The sequence below is a fragment of the Furipterus horrens genome, unplaced genomic scaffold (genome assembly GCF_987537825.1).
Source record: "Furipterus horrens unplaced genomic scaffold, mFurHor1.1.pri manual_scaffold_3, whole genome shotgun sequence".
Taxonomy (NCBI): Eukaryota; Metazoa; Chordata; class Mammalia; order Chiroptera; family Furipteridae; genus Furipterus; species Furipterus horrens.
In genome coordinates this window covers 181,805,974-181,826,705 of record NW_028327173.1, presented here as the reverse complement: position 1 = coordinate 181,826,705, position 20,732 = coordinate 181,805,974, and the positions used below count along the sequence as shown (strand labels likewise).

Here is a 20,732-nt window from a genome sequence, read left to right as displayed (position 1 = left end):
CGGGGCACGGGGCAGAGGAGAAATGCTGAGCCCGCGCCCAGGCGACGGCCACCGCGGCAGCAGCCTCAGCAGCAGCTTGAGCATCAGCACCGGCGGGACAGCGACAGCGGGGGCGGCGCAGGCGCATTGTGCCCCGCGGAGCCTGCAGTTCCCGAGCCCCGTGTGCGGCACCGCCACAGGCTGGGCAGCGGCGGCCGGGGGAGCGCTACTACCATGAACTGCCTGGTCCTCCTCCCCAGAGCTGCTCATCCGGTTTGGGCTGGAGACACAGTCAGGGGACCCCGTCGCCGCCGCGCCCCTTCTTCTTGCGGCTCCATCTTCTCCTCCACCTTTTCTTACTCTTCCTCCACCTTCTCTTCCTGCATCCCCCCTCCCCCGCCGCGGATCCTGGCCGCCGGTCTCCAGACCCAGGATGCCGGGGGGCAAGAGAGGGCTGGTGGCACCTCAGAACACATTTTTGGAGAACATCGTCAGGCGCTCCAGCGGTAAGAAGAGTTGCAGTTCAGAACACCCCTACTTCTATCCTGCCCACGCCCACGCCCCCCATCCCATCCCTCTCCCAAAGGGGGCGGGGGATGCGGACAGCCCAACCTGGCGGCTTCAGTTACCAGCCGGACCTCATTTGGGATGGGGGTGGCAATGAGGTGGTGATGGAAAGTTAGTTGTGATCCTCCTCAGGACGTGCTCACCCCCCTCCCACCTGTCCAGAGCCCGAAACGGGAGGAAGCTAAGGGGGAGTGGGTAGGGCGCAGGTACATCTGGAGAATAGAGTTGAGTTTCGGTTTGGTGAGGGATATATTTCTTGTCCACCCTCTTTCGACATTTCTTCCCCAAGTAGATCGCAGAAAGTGTACTAATTCTTAGAATTTAGTTAATCTCAGTGCGAGGGCTTCCTTCAAGTTGGGAATGGCTGCGAAAGTGGGTACTTAATAAGATTTAGTCTCTGGATTGGCTTTTGGGCCCACTGGGCACCGCTGGAAGGAACCTTGTGCTAGGGAGAGTAATTTCAGTTGAACCTAATGAAGACAATTACTATGGTCAAGTATATGTTTAAAGTTTTTCTTTTTTAAATTGTGCATTGGCTTATAATGATTAATATGATATTTGATTTGACTTAAAAGAGGAGAAATGTAGAAGGGAAGCAGTAGCTTCTGTGCTTTTCAAGTAACTAGAGAAAGAATGTTAAATATGCCATTTTACCTCGATACCAATGTGAAGGTTTTCTTCTTTTAAATTATCTTTAAAATACCATGTATTTATGCATTCATTTCCTCTGATATACTCTGAATGGGCATGGTTATATATTTCACATTTGAAGACCTCATAAACTTTGCATTTTACTGAAATCTTTATATCTTCCACTTAAATTCTTTTATATAATTTTCAATTTTATAAGAAAGATACGTAAAGTGTCCTGCTGTAAAGTTTTTTCCCCCCCTTTTAGAGGCCTGTTACTTTGTTTTGAAATCCCTTGCTTAGAGAATTATGAGACATTTCTGCATATTGATTCCAGTAGAGATTGGACCAAAGCAATTGATATACTATCTGCAGTTCCATAATTGTTTATTTATTCATTCCTTCATTCATTAAAACAATATTTTGGGGGTGCCTTATACAACAGACACTCTATGGGGTCCTTTGAATAAAAAAATGATTCAGACACTTCTTTTCTCAAGAAGTTCCCTGCCTACTGGGAAAAACCAAAGCACACTAAAATGATAATAAATAATTAAACACAATTATGCTCTCCCTGACTTGGTAGACTACATTACATTAATTCTTACATTAAGATATCTTCCAGAAGTGAGCTTGCCCATTATTTTCCCTGATTTGGGACTATATATATTTAAATGTCCCATGCTATTTTTCATAAGGCTCTGATGTGTGACTTTACTTCTTCCACTCTGGTCAATATCTGGTACTCTACCAGTCTAGAGTAGACTTTTTGGGTTGGAAAAAAATAACTAATAGGCTTGATATAATTTTTAAAAAACTTATAATATTTTTAGCTATTCTAGTGTTATTTCAAATGTGTTTTTGATTTTTTATGATGATATAAAATATAATTTATAATGGTAAGCAATTTCTATGTTTATCTATTACCTTCTTCTGTTAATATTATCCCAGACCTAACACAGGGATATTACTATTAAAACAACCAGTTGGGATATTTAAAGGTTGTTAGAATCAGATATTTAAGATACATCAGTCTTATTTCAGCTTTCTCATCCTCTAGAGTTATTTCAACTCCTTGTATTTTGGTCTGTGAAAGGACTTTTCAAAATAAAAAATAAAACCTACAGGCTCTTGGTAGCTCTGCAGAGTAATCGGAAAACAGATGATAAGTCCTTGAATGAAGTTTACTAATGGAACATCTTTGGTTGAAACTTCTTGTAGAGACTGGAACTATAAGCCAGTTTTTAGGTTACCTTTTGTTTCAGATATACCATGAAATTAAGATTTACCAGTGTGGCTTAGAAATATCTGTTGCTGTTGCCTACATTTTACATCTTCCGTCCAAATTAGTGAATGTTCTATCTTTTTCACATGTCATATTTATAATTGCTTCATTGGTTTAATGTCCCTTTTCATGGATAACACCAAGTATGAATTAAAATCCATCTGTTTTGGTATTTTATATACCACCTCTAATTGTGTATGGCTAACTTTTAATACTACTACTCAAAACCTCTGAGCTTTGTTTGAATGTGTTAGATACTTGAGGTAAGTATATGCACATGTGTAAGTAATAAATACTGGGAAGTCTCAGTACCACTTTTACAGGAAATGAGAATTATGGTAATTAAATTGGTCTACACATTCATGTGGGAGTATTCCATAGTTGTTGCCATTTCTATATGATTTGGCAGAGAAATAGATCAGTTTGTTCTGAGAAATTGTTTAATTGCGATTAACAGAGAAAATTCCCTTCAGAATTCTCACAGGCAGATCAAGTTTGTCACAGTGAAGATTTCATTATTCACTAACTTGACAACATTGAAAGTGTAGTGTTGGTAGAGCTTTAGTGGAAAAAGAAAGAAAAGGAGGGAGCACTCCCAACATATTTAACAATTGGAGAGATAGTCTGGGATTGTCTTAGTCCACGAAATGCTTCTCTTTCTGATACAACATGATTTTCTTCTTATGAAAAGATCAGATCTTTTAGTGAGAGTTCAATAATACAGAAACATATACATAGAGATGCACATAGATAAACATACAGACTGGCATCACCTAGATACAAAGATAGGTGCAGAAGAAAACTTTCTTACACACCTCAAGACAGATGTATGAAGTAATAGAAATAAAGAGAGGGAGGGAGGGAGGGGAACAGGGTGGGGAGAGAAAGAGGGAAAGAGAGGGAGGGAGAGAAGCAAATATGGAGGGAGGGACATATTGAGATTAGACATGAAAGGGAAGCAGAAACAAAGAGAAAACAAAGCATCAGGCACTTATTTATCCATGGATATCACTAATGAGCTGAAATCTTAGCCAATTAGAAATCCATCAGCCAACTTCTTGATGATGCTTTTAAATGTGAGGAGTTCCTAATAAAATTCCAACCTCACTTGCAATTTCTCAGAATAATGGTGCTATATTCTGAGACCCAGAGTAGCACTATAACTTATTTGCTGTTATTTCACACCTCTGGAGATGGGATTTTTATTTTTCATATTTAGTCAACTCAGTCTGTTATGGCCAGGTATTTCAAATTATTATTGGTGACTCAAAGTCTATAAAATAAAGTAAAATAAAATAATGAGGTCCATTGAGTAAGATGGATACACACATACTTTAAAGAAAAATCCCAAAATATTAAAAGTAGGGAATTTCTTTAGTTTTAAGATAAAAGAGCAGACCACTTTAGACAAATATAAGGAATTACAGTAACTCTTGGCATGTGATTCTAGTAGGTATAGAGAGCACATTATTAGCCCATGAAGCTGTTAAGGGCAAAAGTGTAAATAGCAAGGTTTAGATATATTTTAGATAAGCTGGTAGGTAGGGAAAGTTTGGGAACTATGTGGTGAGTTTATTACACCTGTGCAATGTCTCACAGAAGGCCTCTGGCCCCAAGTTCTTATTGACTGAATCTGTCTGGAACATTATTAAGCTACTTTTCCTTATTTAAATTTCAATTATTTATGCAAGCTGTTCATCAACATATACCAGGCTGTAAGGAGCAGTAAACTTGTGGGTAAAGGGAAAGTCACTGAAATAAAGCTACAGTTTTTAGAACTATTAGGTTGAATTTTAGATTTAAAAAACAAAACATTTCCAAGGACTTCAATGTGGTTATATCTTTGGGCAGCACATTTTATCAGGTGTTGTCTTTAATTTCTTAATAAATAGGCAGAAATGGTTATTTTGCATAACAGTAAACTAGGTTGCCATTTTGAAAAATTGTAACTTCAAAAATAATGTATTTTTATTAGAAATTAAATATTCTTTAATATTTTTGAACATTATGAAAAACTAGAAATGTTTTTCTCTTTAGAGAAAAAAGGGGCTCAGGAAAGAAGACAGAGGAGGGAGTATTTTATGAACCACTTAACTTTCAGAATTTCAATATACTGAACTCAGTTTTTATTTTTCTTGAGATACCCAGGTTGCACACACTTTCTTTACTCAATTGTCTCTTATAGGAATATCCAAATTTATTTTTTTGCTATAATTAATATTTATAAAAACTGAGATCTTTAAAAAAAGAGTCTATAGGAGAGGAAATAGAGAAACTAGTGATTTAAAAACATAAAAGGAACAACAATTTTTAAGTATTATCCAATTTAAAAGAAATGGTGGAAAAAATGGGTATTTGGGGTATAAATTTCTTGGTGTTTTCTCTTGAAAGATTTTCTTTAACATCTAACTCACAATTCAGGAAATACTGATAAAACCATGTAAATGTTTTTAGAAGCATTGGTTTACCCAGTTCTTATAATGTATCACTTTCACTATTAGAATATGAGAGAGGTTGGAATTATACTGGCAACTTCCTAAATTATATTTATAAATAAGTCAGAGGATTGTCTCTTGCTTGAGAGCCCACACTGCATTATATAACAAATGCAGTATTTTCCTGACTAGGGAGCTGTTTATCCCAAGACACTCTTGTCTTCATTACAATTGCCCTCTTTGTCTATCTTTCGCTTGATTCCAGAAGTAGGGTGTGTATGAAATCCATGTACCAAGCCATCTTTTAACTGCCCTACTAAAAGAACCGTATAAGACAATATTTTTTGATAGAAGGGAGCAGCTAGGATTATTTTAATTGACAGTGACTGATTAGATTTCCAAAAAGAAATCCTTCAATTTAGTCAATATTTATCTTTGACTTTCATTGTTAATAACAGCTATTTGCTAGCATGGACCAACAGTGCTTCCATATTCTCCAGGGTCTGGCCTAGGAAAAGGTTTGTGTTGTCCTCCAAAGCTCTGTAGTATGGATTTACCACAAGAGGTCACTCTAGGTTCTGTCACAGGTGAACCAAGTAATGAATGTTTTTCTTTCTTTCTTTTTTCCCCCCCTTCTTTCTTCAAGTTTGATGGGAAGTTAAAAATCAATGTAGTTAGTTGTTACTCTTGGGAGAAAATATTTAAAATATAATACATAGAAAAGTAAAACCAGGAAAACTATTTATTTTTATCTTTTGGTCATTGCAATCTTATTTTAGTTGATGGTGGACAACGTTTTGTGACTAAATGAATGGGATACTAATAAAAACAGCCTATGTAAAGGAATAAATGTAAATAAATTTTAGACCAGTAGAACATTTACTTTAGCAGATGGATAAAATTTTATTATAATAAATCATTTCAGTGTGGTGGTAAAATATATGAAGTATAAGGAAAATGCCATCTAAATAATGTTCATACTGGAAGGATGACTATATATTATATTCCAATAAAATTGCCCTCTGGCATATGTCTTCATATAATTTATGTAAAATTGGTGAAGCAGAATCAGTTCATGATGGTGCTTCGATTTTATTGACAGATAGTTCACAGATTTATGGTTACCTCCCTAGGATATGATTGTATTTTTATATTATCCAAACTTTTAAAATAAAATGCAGTGCTAAAACAAATATTCTTCAAAGTTCTCCAAACTTATTAAACTATCCCCAAAATATGATTGGTGGTAATATTACTTTAAGTGGTATTTCCTATTAATTATCAAGTCTGAATCTTGGATTAAGGTTTTTTGGGGGAGCGGTGAGGAGGGCTAGAAATTGCATATTGTAATGTGCTTTGCAATGTCCTAAACAAAATTAATTTTAATGGGAAAATTAAAATATGTCATATAGTAATTTTATGAATAAAAATGCTGTGTTGTGAAATCAAATAAACAAAAATAATAAGTCACAACCAAAAAACTAGTGGCAATTGTTGTGGAAACTGAGGTTAAAGAAAGTAGTCTTGATATGCTCTATGAAACGGATATTTATGAAACATTATTCCTTTACAATAACAGAGTAGGACTAAAAAAAAAGCCTATTTTATGTTCTCATCACACGCACACACAAAGGAAAGAAAATGATAATTATATGAGGTAATGGATAAAAGAATTAGATTGATTGTGCTAATCATTTCACGTTGTGTACATACATCAAAACCATTAAGTTCTACAACCTGAAATATATACAGCTTTTATTTGTCAATTATACCTTAATAAAATGGAAAAGAATCCTCATTATATTCCACTAAAGACTCTAACTTAATGATGTATGGCATGACTCCTTTTTATCATTGAGTAATGAATAAAAATAATTATTTAAATATTCTTATTTTATATAATGTAGAAATTAATATTGGTAAGGTTTAGTCTTGAAAAATATTTGATCGAATGAGGGCAGTACTAACGTAGTCTCATAAATCAGTGTGTATTTTAGACTTTATTTTAGTATTTGGTTACTCTTAAAATAAAGAGATACATTTGTATACATTCTAGATAGTAGTTTTGTGATATATTAAGTTTTCACATGGAAATAGGTAGAAAAATTAAATGAAGAGCAGAGAAATATAGATAGAAAGAGTGGTCGAAAAGCTACATGGAATTTTATTGAAATGAATTTCTTTATTTCTTGGGGTCTGGTCCCATAAAATAAATGTAAGTACTATGTATGAAGTCCTATTGATTTCAAGAGACAAGCAATTTGAGATCTGAGCTTAAGTGTACAATAGCAGTTTCTACAGGTAATGACATAGGAAGTCATGAAAATGTTGATGCATGAACTAAGCTCTGTAAGGACATGCATCATACTGCACATAGCACTAAGTACTAGTTGAATAAATGCTTTTTGATTTTGTCTCCTATGTTAAACAAGTCCATAATTGATTTTTTCCCTAAAACAATGCTGGTTTAACCTATTAAATAAGCTTGTATAAGTGATTGCATAATTACAAATTCATAAAATATTTCATGAATTTGTACATTTGAAAACAGAAATAGCATTGTATAGAGCCAATCAGATGGGTCTCTTGGGAGCATGAGAGGTGAATGTGTAAATGATCTCCCGCTCGTCTTCTGTTCCAACTTCAGATACAGCTGAAATAGTTTCTGTCACTCTGTTCAAATCTCCAAGGGCTTAAAAGTTCAATTACTTAATGCAAAAAGGAACTTTTTAGAAGTCTGTATATTCTAATTAAATTATTTTCGAACAATTTTGCAGTTAGGAGTTATTGACGGTTAAGTTTAATAGTTGAGAATCAGTTCTTACCCGGTTAAATATTTTTTGGTGTTTTGCCTTGAGGAGCAGCTTACAGCCCTATACTATATCTGGTGGAAGAGGGAAAATGGATTTTGACTATTTAGAGACTGCAGGGCCAACGTCACATCACCTTTAACTGAAAATCAAACAACTCACTTGGATTGAGGGCAAATACTAACCGTTATCCTGATCTTTTCTATAAGTCTGTTTTGTCTGCTGGTATATATATTTTTTATTTGGGGCAAATATAAACACAATGACTTTATTTTCATATATTAATAGCATTGAGAAAATAGAGGAAATTTTCAGTGAAGCTTAAACAGTCCCAGAATAAAGTCCCTTAAAAACAAGTCTCAATCTTTTGGTTGATCCTCATACTCTTTCTAGTTAATCATTTATTAATGCAACAGAAATTCATTAAGTCCTTACTGTGTGCTAGGTACTGATCTAAGCACTGGGGATACATAATGAACACAATGATAAAAATGGTGTTTCTTTTTTCTTTTTCTTTTTTCAACGTGAAGACAGTGTATACATTTGTTAAGAGCCATATGTTCTGGTTCTGGAGGTTTGCATTAGAGTCCAGGCTCTGATTACTAGCTCTGTGGCTTACTTATCTGCACCTAGTTTTCTCCTCTGTAAAATACAAGTAATAATAGTATTTAGCTTACGGTATTAGGGTGAGGATTGAATGATATAGTATGTGCAAAGTGCTCAGAATAGTGTCTGGCACATAAGAAGCAGTATCAGCATCAGTGTTGTTAGTTACTATCATTTAGATGTTTGAATCTCTGAATGCACCATCTGTAGTTGATGCCTTTAGTTCTTGGTCACCATTTGTTTTTGCAACTGTTTTCAACTGATTTCTGTCAGTACCGTATTGTTGAAGCTTCCTAGAAGGATACATACAAGTGCACGTTCTTGTGACTCCAAAGGCCTATTATTTGTCTATATTTTTATGGCTTTGCAGGATTTGAGAATGTGTTCCCCTACTCTTCCACATCCCAGCTCATCTTTTGGACTTCATGTCTTTGCAGCCCTCTCCTGCCCTTTTTCCTGGGTTCTCTTTCTGTTCCTTTTTTCCTTTCCTCTCCTTCCCTCTTCTCTTCTCCCTTCTGAAGAATGAATAGTCATCCAGGTTCAGCCTTCAGCTGTCTTTCTTATGTCTTCACCTTCTTTCCTTTTGTCCTCTGTGCTGGCTTTATCTTTTCTGTGCTCTGGTCCTATATGCCAATGGCCTGTACAATTTCCCTTCTTATACTTCTCATATCACCTAAAACCCAGTGTGGCCAGAACTATATTTATCATTGGTTTTGGTTTCAAACAGACTTAGTTTCTTTAGTATTTCCCCATTTCTGTCAAAGCTATTGAGATATAATTACCAATCACCAATCTTTAGGGATAAGATTTTGCCAGGTACATTTTTTGTACCTCCATAGGTGCTGTGTGCAGAATGAGTGCATTTATGCTCATTTACTATACTGACTCATATCAGGGCATGAAACATGTCCACAGCTGACATCATATGCAGCCAGTATATACAAATATGATGGACCAAAGAAAGAATGACAGGTGGAAAGGAATGAGTTGGGCTTGGTGGAAAGAAGGGGAAGGGACTAGACAAAGAACATGTATGAATGACCCATGAACATGGACAGCAATGTGGGAATTAACTGTGGGAGCGGGAGTTGGGATGGGTGAAGGAGGACATACAGGGAAAAATTGGGACCACTGTAATAGAATAACAATGAAAATGATTGTAGAACGAGTTGGGCTTGGACACAAAATATCTCCTCTGAGAATGAGGAATGAAAGGTGTAATACATTATATTTATTCCTAAAGTAGTCGCTCTCTCTATTTGAGCACCCATGGTCAAAGTAACTGGTAACTTTTCTGGAACTCTGTGGGGCATTTCCAAGCTCAGAGAACAGCGCTGTCAACAGAGCGAAGGCGTTTCCATCTTGATGACACAGACTTTTGTCCTGGCTTGAGCTTTTACCTACAGTGACACACCAGGATCCTCCAGGGTTATAGTAACTGTTGGAAAAACTCAGCAGACCCACATATGTGGTGGATCTTGCCCTGTGCCTCATTAAGGGCTTAATAATATTCTTTTTTTCCCCTATCTTCCCTCCCTTCCTCCCTCCCTCCCTTCCCCCCCTCCCTTCCTTCCTTCCTTCTTTCCTTCCTCCCTTCCTTCCTCTTTTAATCTGAAGAAAGCAAAGCAGTAAGAGTTGCAATTTCCATAAACTGGTGGATCTGAGCTTAAAAGCATTTGAATTCACTTTACAAAGGACCTATTTAGTTGGAGGAAAAAACAAAAAACATAAAACAAAAACAAACAGATACTCCTTCTCTACTCAACAAAAACCTACTACTTTAGAGCCAAAGAAACCTCAGTTCTCTTCACCTCAGTGACTGGCTGTGCTTGAAGAAGCTGAAGAAGGCAGAAATGTCAGCCTTTTTTTTGTTACTGGCCCAGTGAAATACGGCCAAAGGAGAGGATTGAATTGAATTTGTGATCTGTATCTTTCCCTTGAACAATTAGCTCCTAGCTAATTGATAGTAGAAATTAAAATAAAACAGGACAAAGCTTTAAAAAATTAATTAGATTGTAAATGCATTCGGAAAAGCTTTGCTTATTTTTCTACCAGGTGTGCAGATTAGACTAGTCTTTTAATTGAAATTCTTTGTTGGTTATCTTGTCACTAGTGTTCAACTGCCTTAAAAGGTTAACTTCAAAGAAAACATATAATCCCTTCAGAACAGATGCAATTCATTTGCAAAAGCAAGGTTTGTTTATTCCCTGGATTGAAAAATGCTGCTGAATCATTAAATATGTAATACTTTTTTTCCCCCTGATAAACACATCTTGACTTAGTTAGCTTTTATCTAATATTATATAATTAGTGAATGTCTTATGGCTTTAGGTATTTTAAGAAATCTTGTTGTAATAAAACCCAGTAGAAAATTGTCACTATCTGTATTCACAGAAAGGTTTTTTGTTGTATTTTGAGACTATGAATCCTATAGGCTATTATTACAGTCATATTTTCCTTCTGATGATTCTGATCGAAGTTCTTTTTGGAAATCCATCTTCTTATGAACAAAACAACAACTATTAATAGTAGAAACTTTGCATCGTTGAACATTTTTTGTTGTAGAAGTATTTTTATAACAAAATTTCTATTATTCCTACCACTTGAATTTCAGAAATATGCAGTTTCTTATGCGTTCTGAACCACTTTCACTAGATGGACAAATACCACCATCAAAGATACACAGAAAGTTAAAAATGTACCTTTGATCTTGAAGGAGATGAAACATGGAGGCAAATTTTTAACTTTGATGACAGCTGAACAAATTTGAATAAATTAGTAAATATTTTTTGCATATTTTGAACTCCCACAGTGATGGTCTGCCTAATGTTGCCAATATTATTATATAATAATTAGTATCATTGTGGAAGGGTACAAAATGTATGTGTTGACACATACACACACCATACACATACATATATATATATATTTCCCTGTAGAACTGTAGGATAAAGATGTATTGTAAGAACAGGAAAAATACCAGCCTCTTATTCTGTTATTGATATAGTAGAAGTGTGCAGTGCACCTACCAGAAATCAACATTGTGGACATGGGCGTGACATATAAATTATTTATGCTTTTGTTTAGCTACCTGTGCCATGACTTTATTTCGTCCACATAAAATGTGTTATATGTGCTTTGGGAACTGTTTTGTTGTTACTCTTCTATGAAACTTAAATATGTCTATAGATATAGCTCACCCAGAAGACAAGTTTAAAAAATAATATATATTCTGTGATTTAAATTCACAAGTACAGGGAAATCTGTTTAGGAATACCTATTTTTATTTTTATTTTTTACAATATTGTCAGTTCTTTGAAGAAAAATACCTAACATGGTTCTTATCTATGTTCTTGACAATGTGTAACATTGCTCTAATAATTATTTATTCCTGTATGACTTTAAACAGGAATCAGAATTTTTATATTTGGTTTGATCATTTGACAAACACTTGCGGGTATTCAGTGATGAACAAACAGACATGGTTCCTGACCTCTTGGGACTTGAAGTCTGTTAGGGAAACAGGCATTCAGATAACTCATATTAAATATATAATTACAGTTGTGGTAAGCATGTTGAAGGAACAAGGGAGGGTGCTCTGATTTAAGTGTAAAAGGGACTAATTTTGATTGGGAGATGGTGTGAGGGAAGGCCTTTTTAAGGAAGTAGTGTTAAATTGAGACCTAAAGTAAGAGGTACCTAGGTGGTATGTGGACAGAGGAATATTTTGGGCAATGAGAAAACATGTGAACAGTCCTAAGGAGAGAAAGAGAAAATGACTGGCTAATTTTATGAAGCTTAAAGGCTGGTGTGGTTGGATTGCAGTGGCCACAAAAAAGAGTAAGATGGGAAGTTAGCATGGACGGAGACAATTAGGGACCTGGCTATTCAGGACCAGGCTTTTGCATTATATTCCAATGCTGTGGACAGATCGACCAGAAGGGTTACTTGTTGTGTAACAACAAGTTGGATTGGAGGGAGGAGGAATGATATTAGGGACCAGCTTAGGAGACTCTGACAATAGATGATGGAAGCATGGCCCGAGTTGGTAGCAGTAGAGATGAAGAGAAGCGGATGCATCTGACATGCTTTGTTTGTAGAATTAGTAGGGTATTGGATGGCATGAATGAAGAAGGATGAGGATGACTTTCAAGATTTTGATTTGAACTTCTGAGTATAGATTGAGGTGGGGAAAAGTTCCCTGAGATGGGGAAAACTGGGAGACAGCCAGATTGGAGTGATGCTGTAGGGATCTCCTGCATAATCACTTTGTCATCTAGTTCCCCCTTCATTCCCTTGAAGTAAAGAAGAATGCAACCAAAGGGAGCTCAGTGTAACTGTGGACAGAGGTGACTTCTGTTATACTATTTATACATTTGGCCAGGCAATTAGCTTGGCCAGTCTGTTCCTGTGGATTAGAAATGTGTAGCTTCAGATTTCAATAAGAGATTGATTTGGATTAGAAATGAAGTAACTTGTTAAATAAAACCAAAATCCCAAACCCAAACCTAATTTATAATGAATGTTTGACAATTAGCATTGTTGAATGCCCTCTTCTACCACTCTCTTAGAAAATGTTAGTCATTATTGTTATGTGGGTTTTATTGTGTTGCTTTTAAGCTTCAAATTTCCCTTCTTGGTCGCTGATTTTTGCAATGTGCATTCTTGAGCTCCTTGAATCAGAGGATTGTGGAGTCTGGGGTACCTTGGAGCTGCGAACACCTACACTCAAGTTCTTCCCCATGGGAGATCCGTGATTTGGGAGAGCAGCATGAAAGAACCCTGAGCCCAGGTTTCCGGGTTTCTGGGTTTCTGCTGGCACTTCACCTCTGCTGCAGGAGCTCTGTGCCAGGGTTTTAGGGTTTTGAGAATAGGAGTGATGATTTCCGGCTGGTGCACTTCCCTAAAGGTAGGACTAAGTGAATACAATTCGACTGACTTTCCTCAGAAGCAGCCCTAGACCTTGGAAACTGTAAATTAGTGAAAGTGTTTTATTCGGTGTTTTAGTTTGTTTTTGTGAAGTTCTTTGCCTTCACCTCCATTCCATGTCTTCTCTCCTTGTCAGTACCCTAGAATTCTTTTGTGTGGCTTGGCACTTCTGAATATCTTAAAACTTCTCAGCGCTAGTGCTCTGAAATATATCCTTCTAGGGTTTATTTGCATTGAAAAAGAGGAGGGGGGGAGGGATAGGGGGAGAGAGAAATTTAATGTCTCCCCCCACCCACCCATTGTTAATGTCCATGGAATTTCTGGATCAGGATACACAGTTTTCATAGAAACAAAACAAAAAACTAAAAAACTGTCCAATTATGTCAGGAATAGGTAGTGTTGGAGCAGCTCAGAAGAAAATGTTCTTTTCTTGGAATTCCTGTAAGAAAGGGAAGAAACATTTCCCATAGTTTTATATTATTTTCATTGACTGAATATAACTGCTCTTCTTCCAGAAATTTCTATCAGCCAGGATTATTGACCTCAGAGTTTGCATATGATCTCCTTTAGGAATGGGATTAATATTCAGGGGTATTGAGTTAAACGTATTTATTTTCCTACTGGGACAATGCTGTAAAAAGGAAACGCTTCCTTTATGTTGTAGCAAAACAAAACCTTAGATTGCACTTCAGAAATATAGTGAGGAAGTCTTTTTAGTGTGCCTGTATTATTATTTAGCAATCTGTATTTTTGATACTCAGTGCAAGATTCTATTGCAGCTGCCAGCATGTAGGAATTATTGTGGTAATGAATTAGTGATTCTCTATCCTAGCTATACGTAAGAACCAAATGAAATTTAAAAACAAATACTGGGTTGGCCAAAAAGTTCATTTATTTTTTTCCATATGATGGCTGTAGCAATTCTTAGTTGTTTTTAACTTTATTCAAAACAATTTTGTTAGATTATATTGAGACAGTTGTCATATCAGTGGGCATTTAAAAAAAATCAAAGTTGGTGCATTTTTGTGCAGCCATTTTAATTTTGAAGATGGAAGAAAATACACAACATTTTCAGCATATTGTGCTTTATTGTTTCAAGAAAGATAAAAATGCAACTGGAACACAAAAGACTTGTGCAGTGTATGGAGAAGGTGCTGTGACTGATCGAAAGTGTCAAAAATGGTTTGCCAAGTTTCAATACTATTGACATTTTGGCCAAATAACTCTTTGCTGTGGGGCTGTCTTATGCATTGGGAGATGTTGGCCTCTGCCCACAGAAACCCAAAGTGGAAGATAGCTGATATGCTCAATATATCCAAATCAATAAAGTTATTTGTGAAAATAAAAAATGTATCATTTATTTTATGGAAAAATGAAACAGGCTTTTTGGCCAACCCAATATTAATGCCTGGATTTCACTCCAGACCAATTAAGAGAATCTTTGAGGGGCCTGGAATGAGTAACTCCAGTGGCCCACTCCAGCCCTCCTCACCTCCATCCCAATGGAATATAAAGTCAAAATTGAGAAAGACTTATGGTTCCTAGTAGACCATTTTGAATTAAGGGCCTGTGATTTAGTTTTCAATCCCCTCATTCTTGAGTGAAAGTGCCTGTTTTATTTCATGTCTATCTCTGAGAGAATACTCAATGGCCTTGAAAGAATACAGGGTGGGGCAAAAGTAGGTTTACAGTTGTTGTATGGAAAGTAACACAATAATTAATAAATAATAATAAATGAATACATTCTGTGTTTTGTGTACTCATGACTGTAAACCTACTTTTGTCTCACCCTGTATAATGAGATATTTTCAAGACTCAGCCTCTTGCAAAGATCCATTTAAGAATCTGCTCATGTGTGGAATTACAGCTTCTGAAATGTTGTACTGGGCTACGACCACCTGGTAGGAGTAATGACCCGATTCTTAGGCCCTCCTGCAGAAACATATTGTGTATTGGAACCATTTGGATGTTTGTAAACATCTTCCAGAAATGGAAAAGTCTGGATTTCAAGAAATGTTCAGTTTTCCATGACTCTTGATGTGCTAAGACAGTGATTTTCAACATTTTTCATCTCATGACACACTTAAACTAATTACTAAAATTCTGTGGCACACCAAAAATATATTTTTTGATCTGAGCTTAAAAAGGTATAATTTTGATTGATTTACAAAAATAATAATAGTGATTATCTACTGTTTTTGCTCCAAAGTTACTTTAAAAAAAAATCAGGTGCCTATACTTGTATATAAAGATTTCTGGTAGAGAAACAAGATGGCGGAAGAGTAAGTGGAAGCTACACTAACTTCCTCCCAGAACTAGTCTGGATTTACAACGCAATTTTGGAGAAATCATCTGGAATAACCAACCGAACACCAGCTGGAGAGAAGTCTTATAACCACAGAGAGACAGAAAAGGCCGCTACATCACAACGTGACCGGCAGACCATTCCCGGCCAAGTGGCATCAGCCTGAGGGGAAGCAAAGGCCCTGCCTACAGGAATTAAGCTGCCACACCCATAGTCCTTAAGCCTGACGGCTAATTACAGATTGAATAGATTATCAACTAAAGGAGACAGACAAAGGCAGTAGATCCCTGGAAGTCTCCAACAGGCTGCCTAGGCCCAGACTGGTACAAGATCTGACGCCACCAGGGGCAGATCCAGGAAGTGCAGATCATTCTAAGAAGCACCAACAAACAATAGGAGTCACAAAAATGGGGAGACAGAGAAACAACCCCCCATCGAAAGGAAAGGCAGAGTCCCCAGAAAGAGTGCTAAATGAAAGAGAGGGGAGCCAACTATCAGATACGGAATTGAAAGCATGGATTATGGAGAAGCTCAATGAGCTCAGCGGAAACTGCAAAGAACTCCAGAAGAACTATAAGGAACTTACTGAGCACTATACCAGCATCAAAAAGGACATGGAAGCTATCAATAAGAGCCAGGAGGAAATGAAGAATATGATCTCTGAATTGAAGAACACAGTAGAAGGAATTAAAAACAGGCTAGAGGAAGCAGAAAATCGGATCAGCGAGCTGGAGGACAATGTAGACAAAAACTCACAGACAGTGCAACAAAATGAAAAAAGGCTGAACAAGACTGAAGAGGCTCTAAGACAGCTGCAGGACAACATGAAACGTAATAATATCCGTATCATAGGAATTCCAGAAGGAGAAGAAGAAGAGCAAGGGATAGAAAACCTCTTTGAAAAACTAATGACAGAAAACTTCCCTAACATGAAGAGAGAAAGAATCATGCAAGTCCAGGAAGCACAGAGGGTCCCAATGAAGATGAACCCCAACAGGCCCACTTCAAGACACATCATAATTCAAATGGCAACATTCAAAGACAAAGAGAGAATCCTAAAAGCAGCAAGAGAGAAACAACTAATAACATACAAGGGAGCTCCAATAAGGCTATCATCAGATTTCTCAGCAGAAACACTACAAGCCAGAAGGGAATGGCAAAATATATTCCAAGTAATGAAAAACAAAGGCGTACAACCAAGAATACTCTACCCAGCAAGGCTCTCATTCAAAATGGAAGGTGAAATAAGGAGTTTCCAAGACAAAAGAAGGTTAAAAGAATACATCTCCACCAAACCAGTATTGCAAGAGATGCTAAAGGGTCTGCTTTAAGAAGATGAAGAAACAGAGAGAGACAGAGAGGAACACGAGTACAAAGGGGGAAAATGACAATGAATAAATACTGAAAGAAAGAAGGAACTTCTACCATTTGCAACAACATGATTGGAACTAGAGAGAATTATGCTTAGCAAAATAAGCCAGGCAACAAAAGAAAATTACCTTATGCTATCACCTGTTAAAGGAAACTAATGAACAACACAAACAAATGAGCAAAATTGAACCAGAGGTATGTAAACGAGGAATAAACTAACAGTAACAAAGGGGGAGATGGGAGGGAGAGAAGTGGTAAAAAGGGGAAGGGTCTAGTCAAGGAACATGTATAAATGATCCATGGACATGGACAGCTGGGTGGGGACTGAATGTGGGAGAAGGGAGGGAAAGGGTGCAGAGAAGCAAGAGGGGGAAAAAAGTGAGACAACTGTAATGGAAAAACAAACAAACAGAAAAATTTTTAGTGGGGGGAAAAAATAAAAATATAAAGAATAGAAATGCAAGTTCAGTGAATATTAGAAGGACAAGGATTTTCCTTCACACTGTATATACTTTCTCCCTATCTGATCCCTCCAGAATTTGGCATTCTAAAGAAGTAAGTAATGACCTAAGTTTCTTTGCATAAAACTAATAAGACCAGTTGTCAATAGCGATTTTTTGACTAAGACTTTGACTGGAATGTCATGCCTAAAGGAGACATGCTTGGGCTTTGGTTGTTACCAAAAAGCCCTGAGCAACTGGGACTGACTTTCAAAGGTAATAAAAGTCCACGAGATAAAAGGCCTGGTACCTTGGATGGATAAGCGGTCCATAGCAATCTTTCCAGGGAAGGAACGAAGGTTGTTTTCCTGAAAGATTGCTGGAAGGGACCTTAAGGCACAATGGAAAACCAGGAGGACCTGGAAAAGACAGGTGTTTACAGGCAAGGCTGAATGCCAGGTATGTGGCTCAGCTTCTGTGCCCTGAAGGGCAGACTGAAGGTCACCCTAAATGTTCCTTGCGTAAGTTCCAGCAAAGCAAAACTAAAGATCATAAGTGATCATTTGCTGCTCTTGTTGTGTTTATGCAAATGAACAGGATAAATTAAAAATGGACTTAATGCAGTCCCTTTAATGACAAGGAGGGTAATCCTAGGGAGAAAAATCAAGATTCAAGGAAGATCACAATGCCCAGTGGCAGACTATAAAGTAGTGCAGCTAACCGTCTTTAAAGTTTCTTTTCATTTAAAATTTGTTTTCATTTGAAAGTTAAACTATGTCTGTGGCATTATCAAAGATGTTTAATTTACAGGCAAGAAGAATGTCAAATGCCTTGCAACTGGATGTCTTTCCGATAAGACAGTCCTACAGATCTATAAACTTGTGTGTGGGTTATGTTACATAAATTAACATGTGTTTTCTGTTTTCAAAGGGCATAAGCCTACGATCTCATTACCTGAGTGATTGTCTGTACGTATAGGCCTCACTTAATCCTGTCTGCATTGCTGCCTCCAGAGACTCAATGGTTTGACTGAACTAAGTGGCTGGGTTGGTGAAGAATGGGGTGGTCTGTGGGCTTCACTTTAAAACTGGTTTCTCTTTCCTATCCTAATGGCTTGGATAGAAAGAGCCCAGAGGCCTGAGAGGGGGGAAACCTAAAATATTTCCCTCAGTCCAAACTAAGTATAATGGGCAAAAGGGTTTTGGACAGGTGAGATGTACCTGGAATACCTTCCTCTAAAGAAGCCCTTCTTTTCCCTAATGTGGGACATTGAAAAATTAATACCTGTCTTTTGTCATCTAGTGGTTACGGATTGAATGATGTCCTTTAACCCTGTTGCCCCCAGAATACAACAAGGATGCCAGCCTGTTAAATCAAGCATGCCGTTGTCCAGAGACAGCCAACCAACCTGGAGTCTGCACGATCCTTCCCCTTGTGGGAAGGCCACCCTCCCCTCCACAACCCCACTCTTATTAGGGATTTCTTGACCCAAGGGTAGGTAGGACGACGACCATGCCCAGCTTGAAGCAGCTAGAGGAGCTCGAGACCTTCGTCCATTGTCCTTTATAAGATTGTAAAGGGTCTTAAGTCTGAGAGGGAGGGATTGTTATTTTTTATTGTTCAAATATTTAACTAATTAATTAATTATTTTTTAAAAAAAGAAGAAGAATATATGAAAGCGTGAGCAATGGGCATGGACTTGGGGGGGGGGAATGTCGGGGAAGGGGGGTGCTGGGCGGAGGGGAGCAAAGGGGAAAAAATTGGAACTATTGTAACAATATAATCAATAAAATATACTTAAAAAAAAAAAAAAGAAAAAAAAAAAAAAAAAGATTTCTGGTAAAAAGAATTAAACCATCAGACACAACTTTTTAATGTGATGTCATCAGTAAGATGCAACTCTATTCTATGACCTATATATTCATGGTTCAAGACAGGGCATTCACACCAGATGGTTATTGTTGTGTTAAAAATTATTGCAACACACCAGTTGAAAATTGCTATGCTAAAAGCTATAAGGACACATCAGAACTAATTTCCTGAAGATGCATTGATAAATATCTTAGTGTAATTGTGTTGCTGTAGCAAAATACCATAAATGGGGTAGAGGCTGGGTGCCAGCATGGTCAGGTTTTGGTTAGGAACCTCCTTCTGGTTGCAGAATACTGACTCCTCACTGTATCCTCATATGATGGAGAACAGAGAAGAGGAAGGAACCTCTTTTGTGACTCTTATAAGGGTACTAATTACATTCATGAGGGATTCTATCCTCATGACATCATCAAACCCTAACCACATCAACTCTTAAATTATTGGAGGTGACCCAGTGAGAAGGTCAGGAAAAGCTTCATTGAGCTTATGACAACTGAGTTAAGATCTAAGTAAATGTAGGTGTCAACCAAATGGAGAGGGAAAGGAATGATGTTTAGACAAACAGAATGGCAAGTTAAAAGGTCCTATGGTGGGAGAGTACGTGAAGCTTACAAAAATATAAGAAAAATGAGTGTGGCTGTTGTACTCAGAGCAAGGGCAAAATGATGAGAACTGAGGTTTGATGTACTTTCAGGGAAATGATAAGCCCTTGATGGGTATTAAAGCAGGGAAGGAACATGATCCAATTGAATTTTCAAAAGACCAGTTGGGCTTCAGTGTGGACAATCCATTAAGGGAATCACAGAGAAGGTTGAAGTAAAACCATTTAGATAGCTAGTGGAGTTGTTCAGGGAATAGATGATCGGAGCTTGGAGTTGGCAGATGATGGTGAGGATCCAGAGAACTGGAAATATTTGAAAGAATTTTAGGAGATAAAATTAATAAGATTTGGTAATGGGTTAGTTATAAGTGTAATGAGAAGAATGCTAAAAGATGGCTCCCAGATTTCTGACTTACATAAGTACATGGATAGTGATTCCATTCTCCAAGACAGGAAACACCAGAAAAGTACTTGATTTAAGGTAATGAAAATCATGGTCATATTCTACTGAGGTACATTTAAGATACCTAAGAGGGGAGATCAACTTGGATATCAAGATCTAGAGTTTATAGATGAGGTCTGGTTTGACAACATAAAATGTTGAGTTACTGAATCTATGGAGATAGGTGAAAGTATAAGAGGAGCTGACATGGGGAACTCTAATATATACTCACTGCATAAAGAATGTTGAGGCTGCAAAGGAAATGGAGGAATGTCCAAAGAAATAGGGGAATGTTGTTCTATGAAAGCTAATGGTTGAGGAGTTTTAAAAGAGGGAGCGGTTATCAAGCTCCTGGATTGTCAAGTGAAATGAGTGAAAAGCATCCTTTGGGTTTGGTGATGTGAAGAGGTTATTGGTGATCTTGGGTACCTGGAGTGGAGAAGATTGAAGCCAGGAAGGA

The 20,732-nt window shown here is 37.3% G+C and overlaps 1 protein-coding gene across 1 annotated transcript in view; it reads left to right on the top strand.

The window, feature by feature from the left end:
• The first annotated feature begins 412 nt into the window (after positions 1-412).
• KCNH5 (potassium voltage-gated channel subfamily H member 5) overlaps positions 413-20,732 on the top strand; it is a 291,655-nt gene continuing 271,335 nt past the window's right edge. The window contains exon 1 of the mRNA XM_090272071.1: positions 413-485. Within this exon, the coding sequence (XP_090128197.1) occupies positions 413-485 (73 nt within the window). The remainder of the gene's footprint in view (positions 486-20,732) is intronic.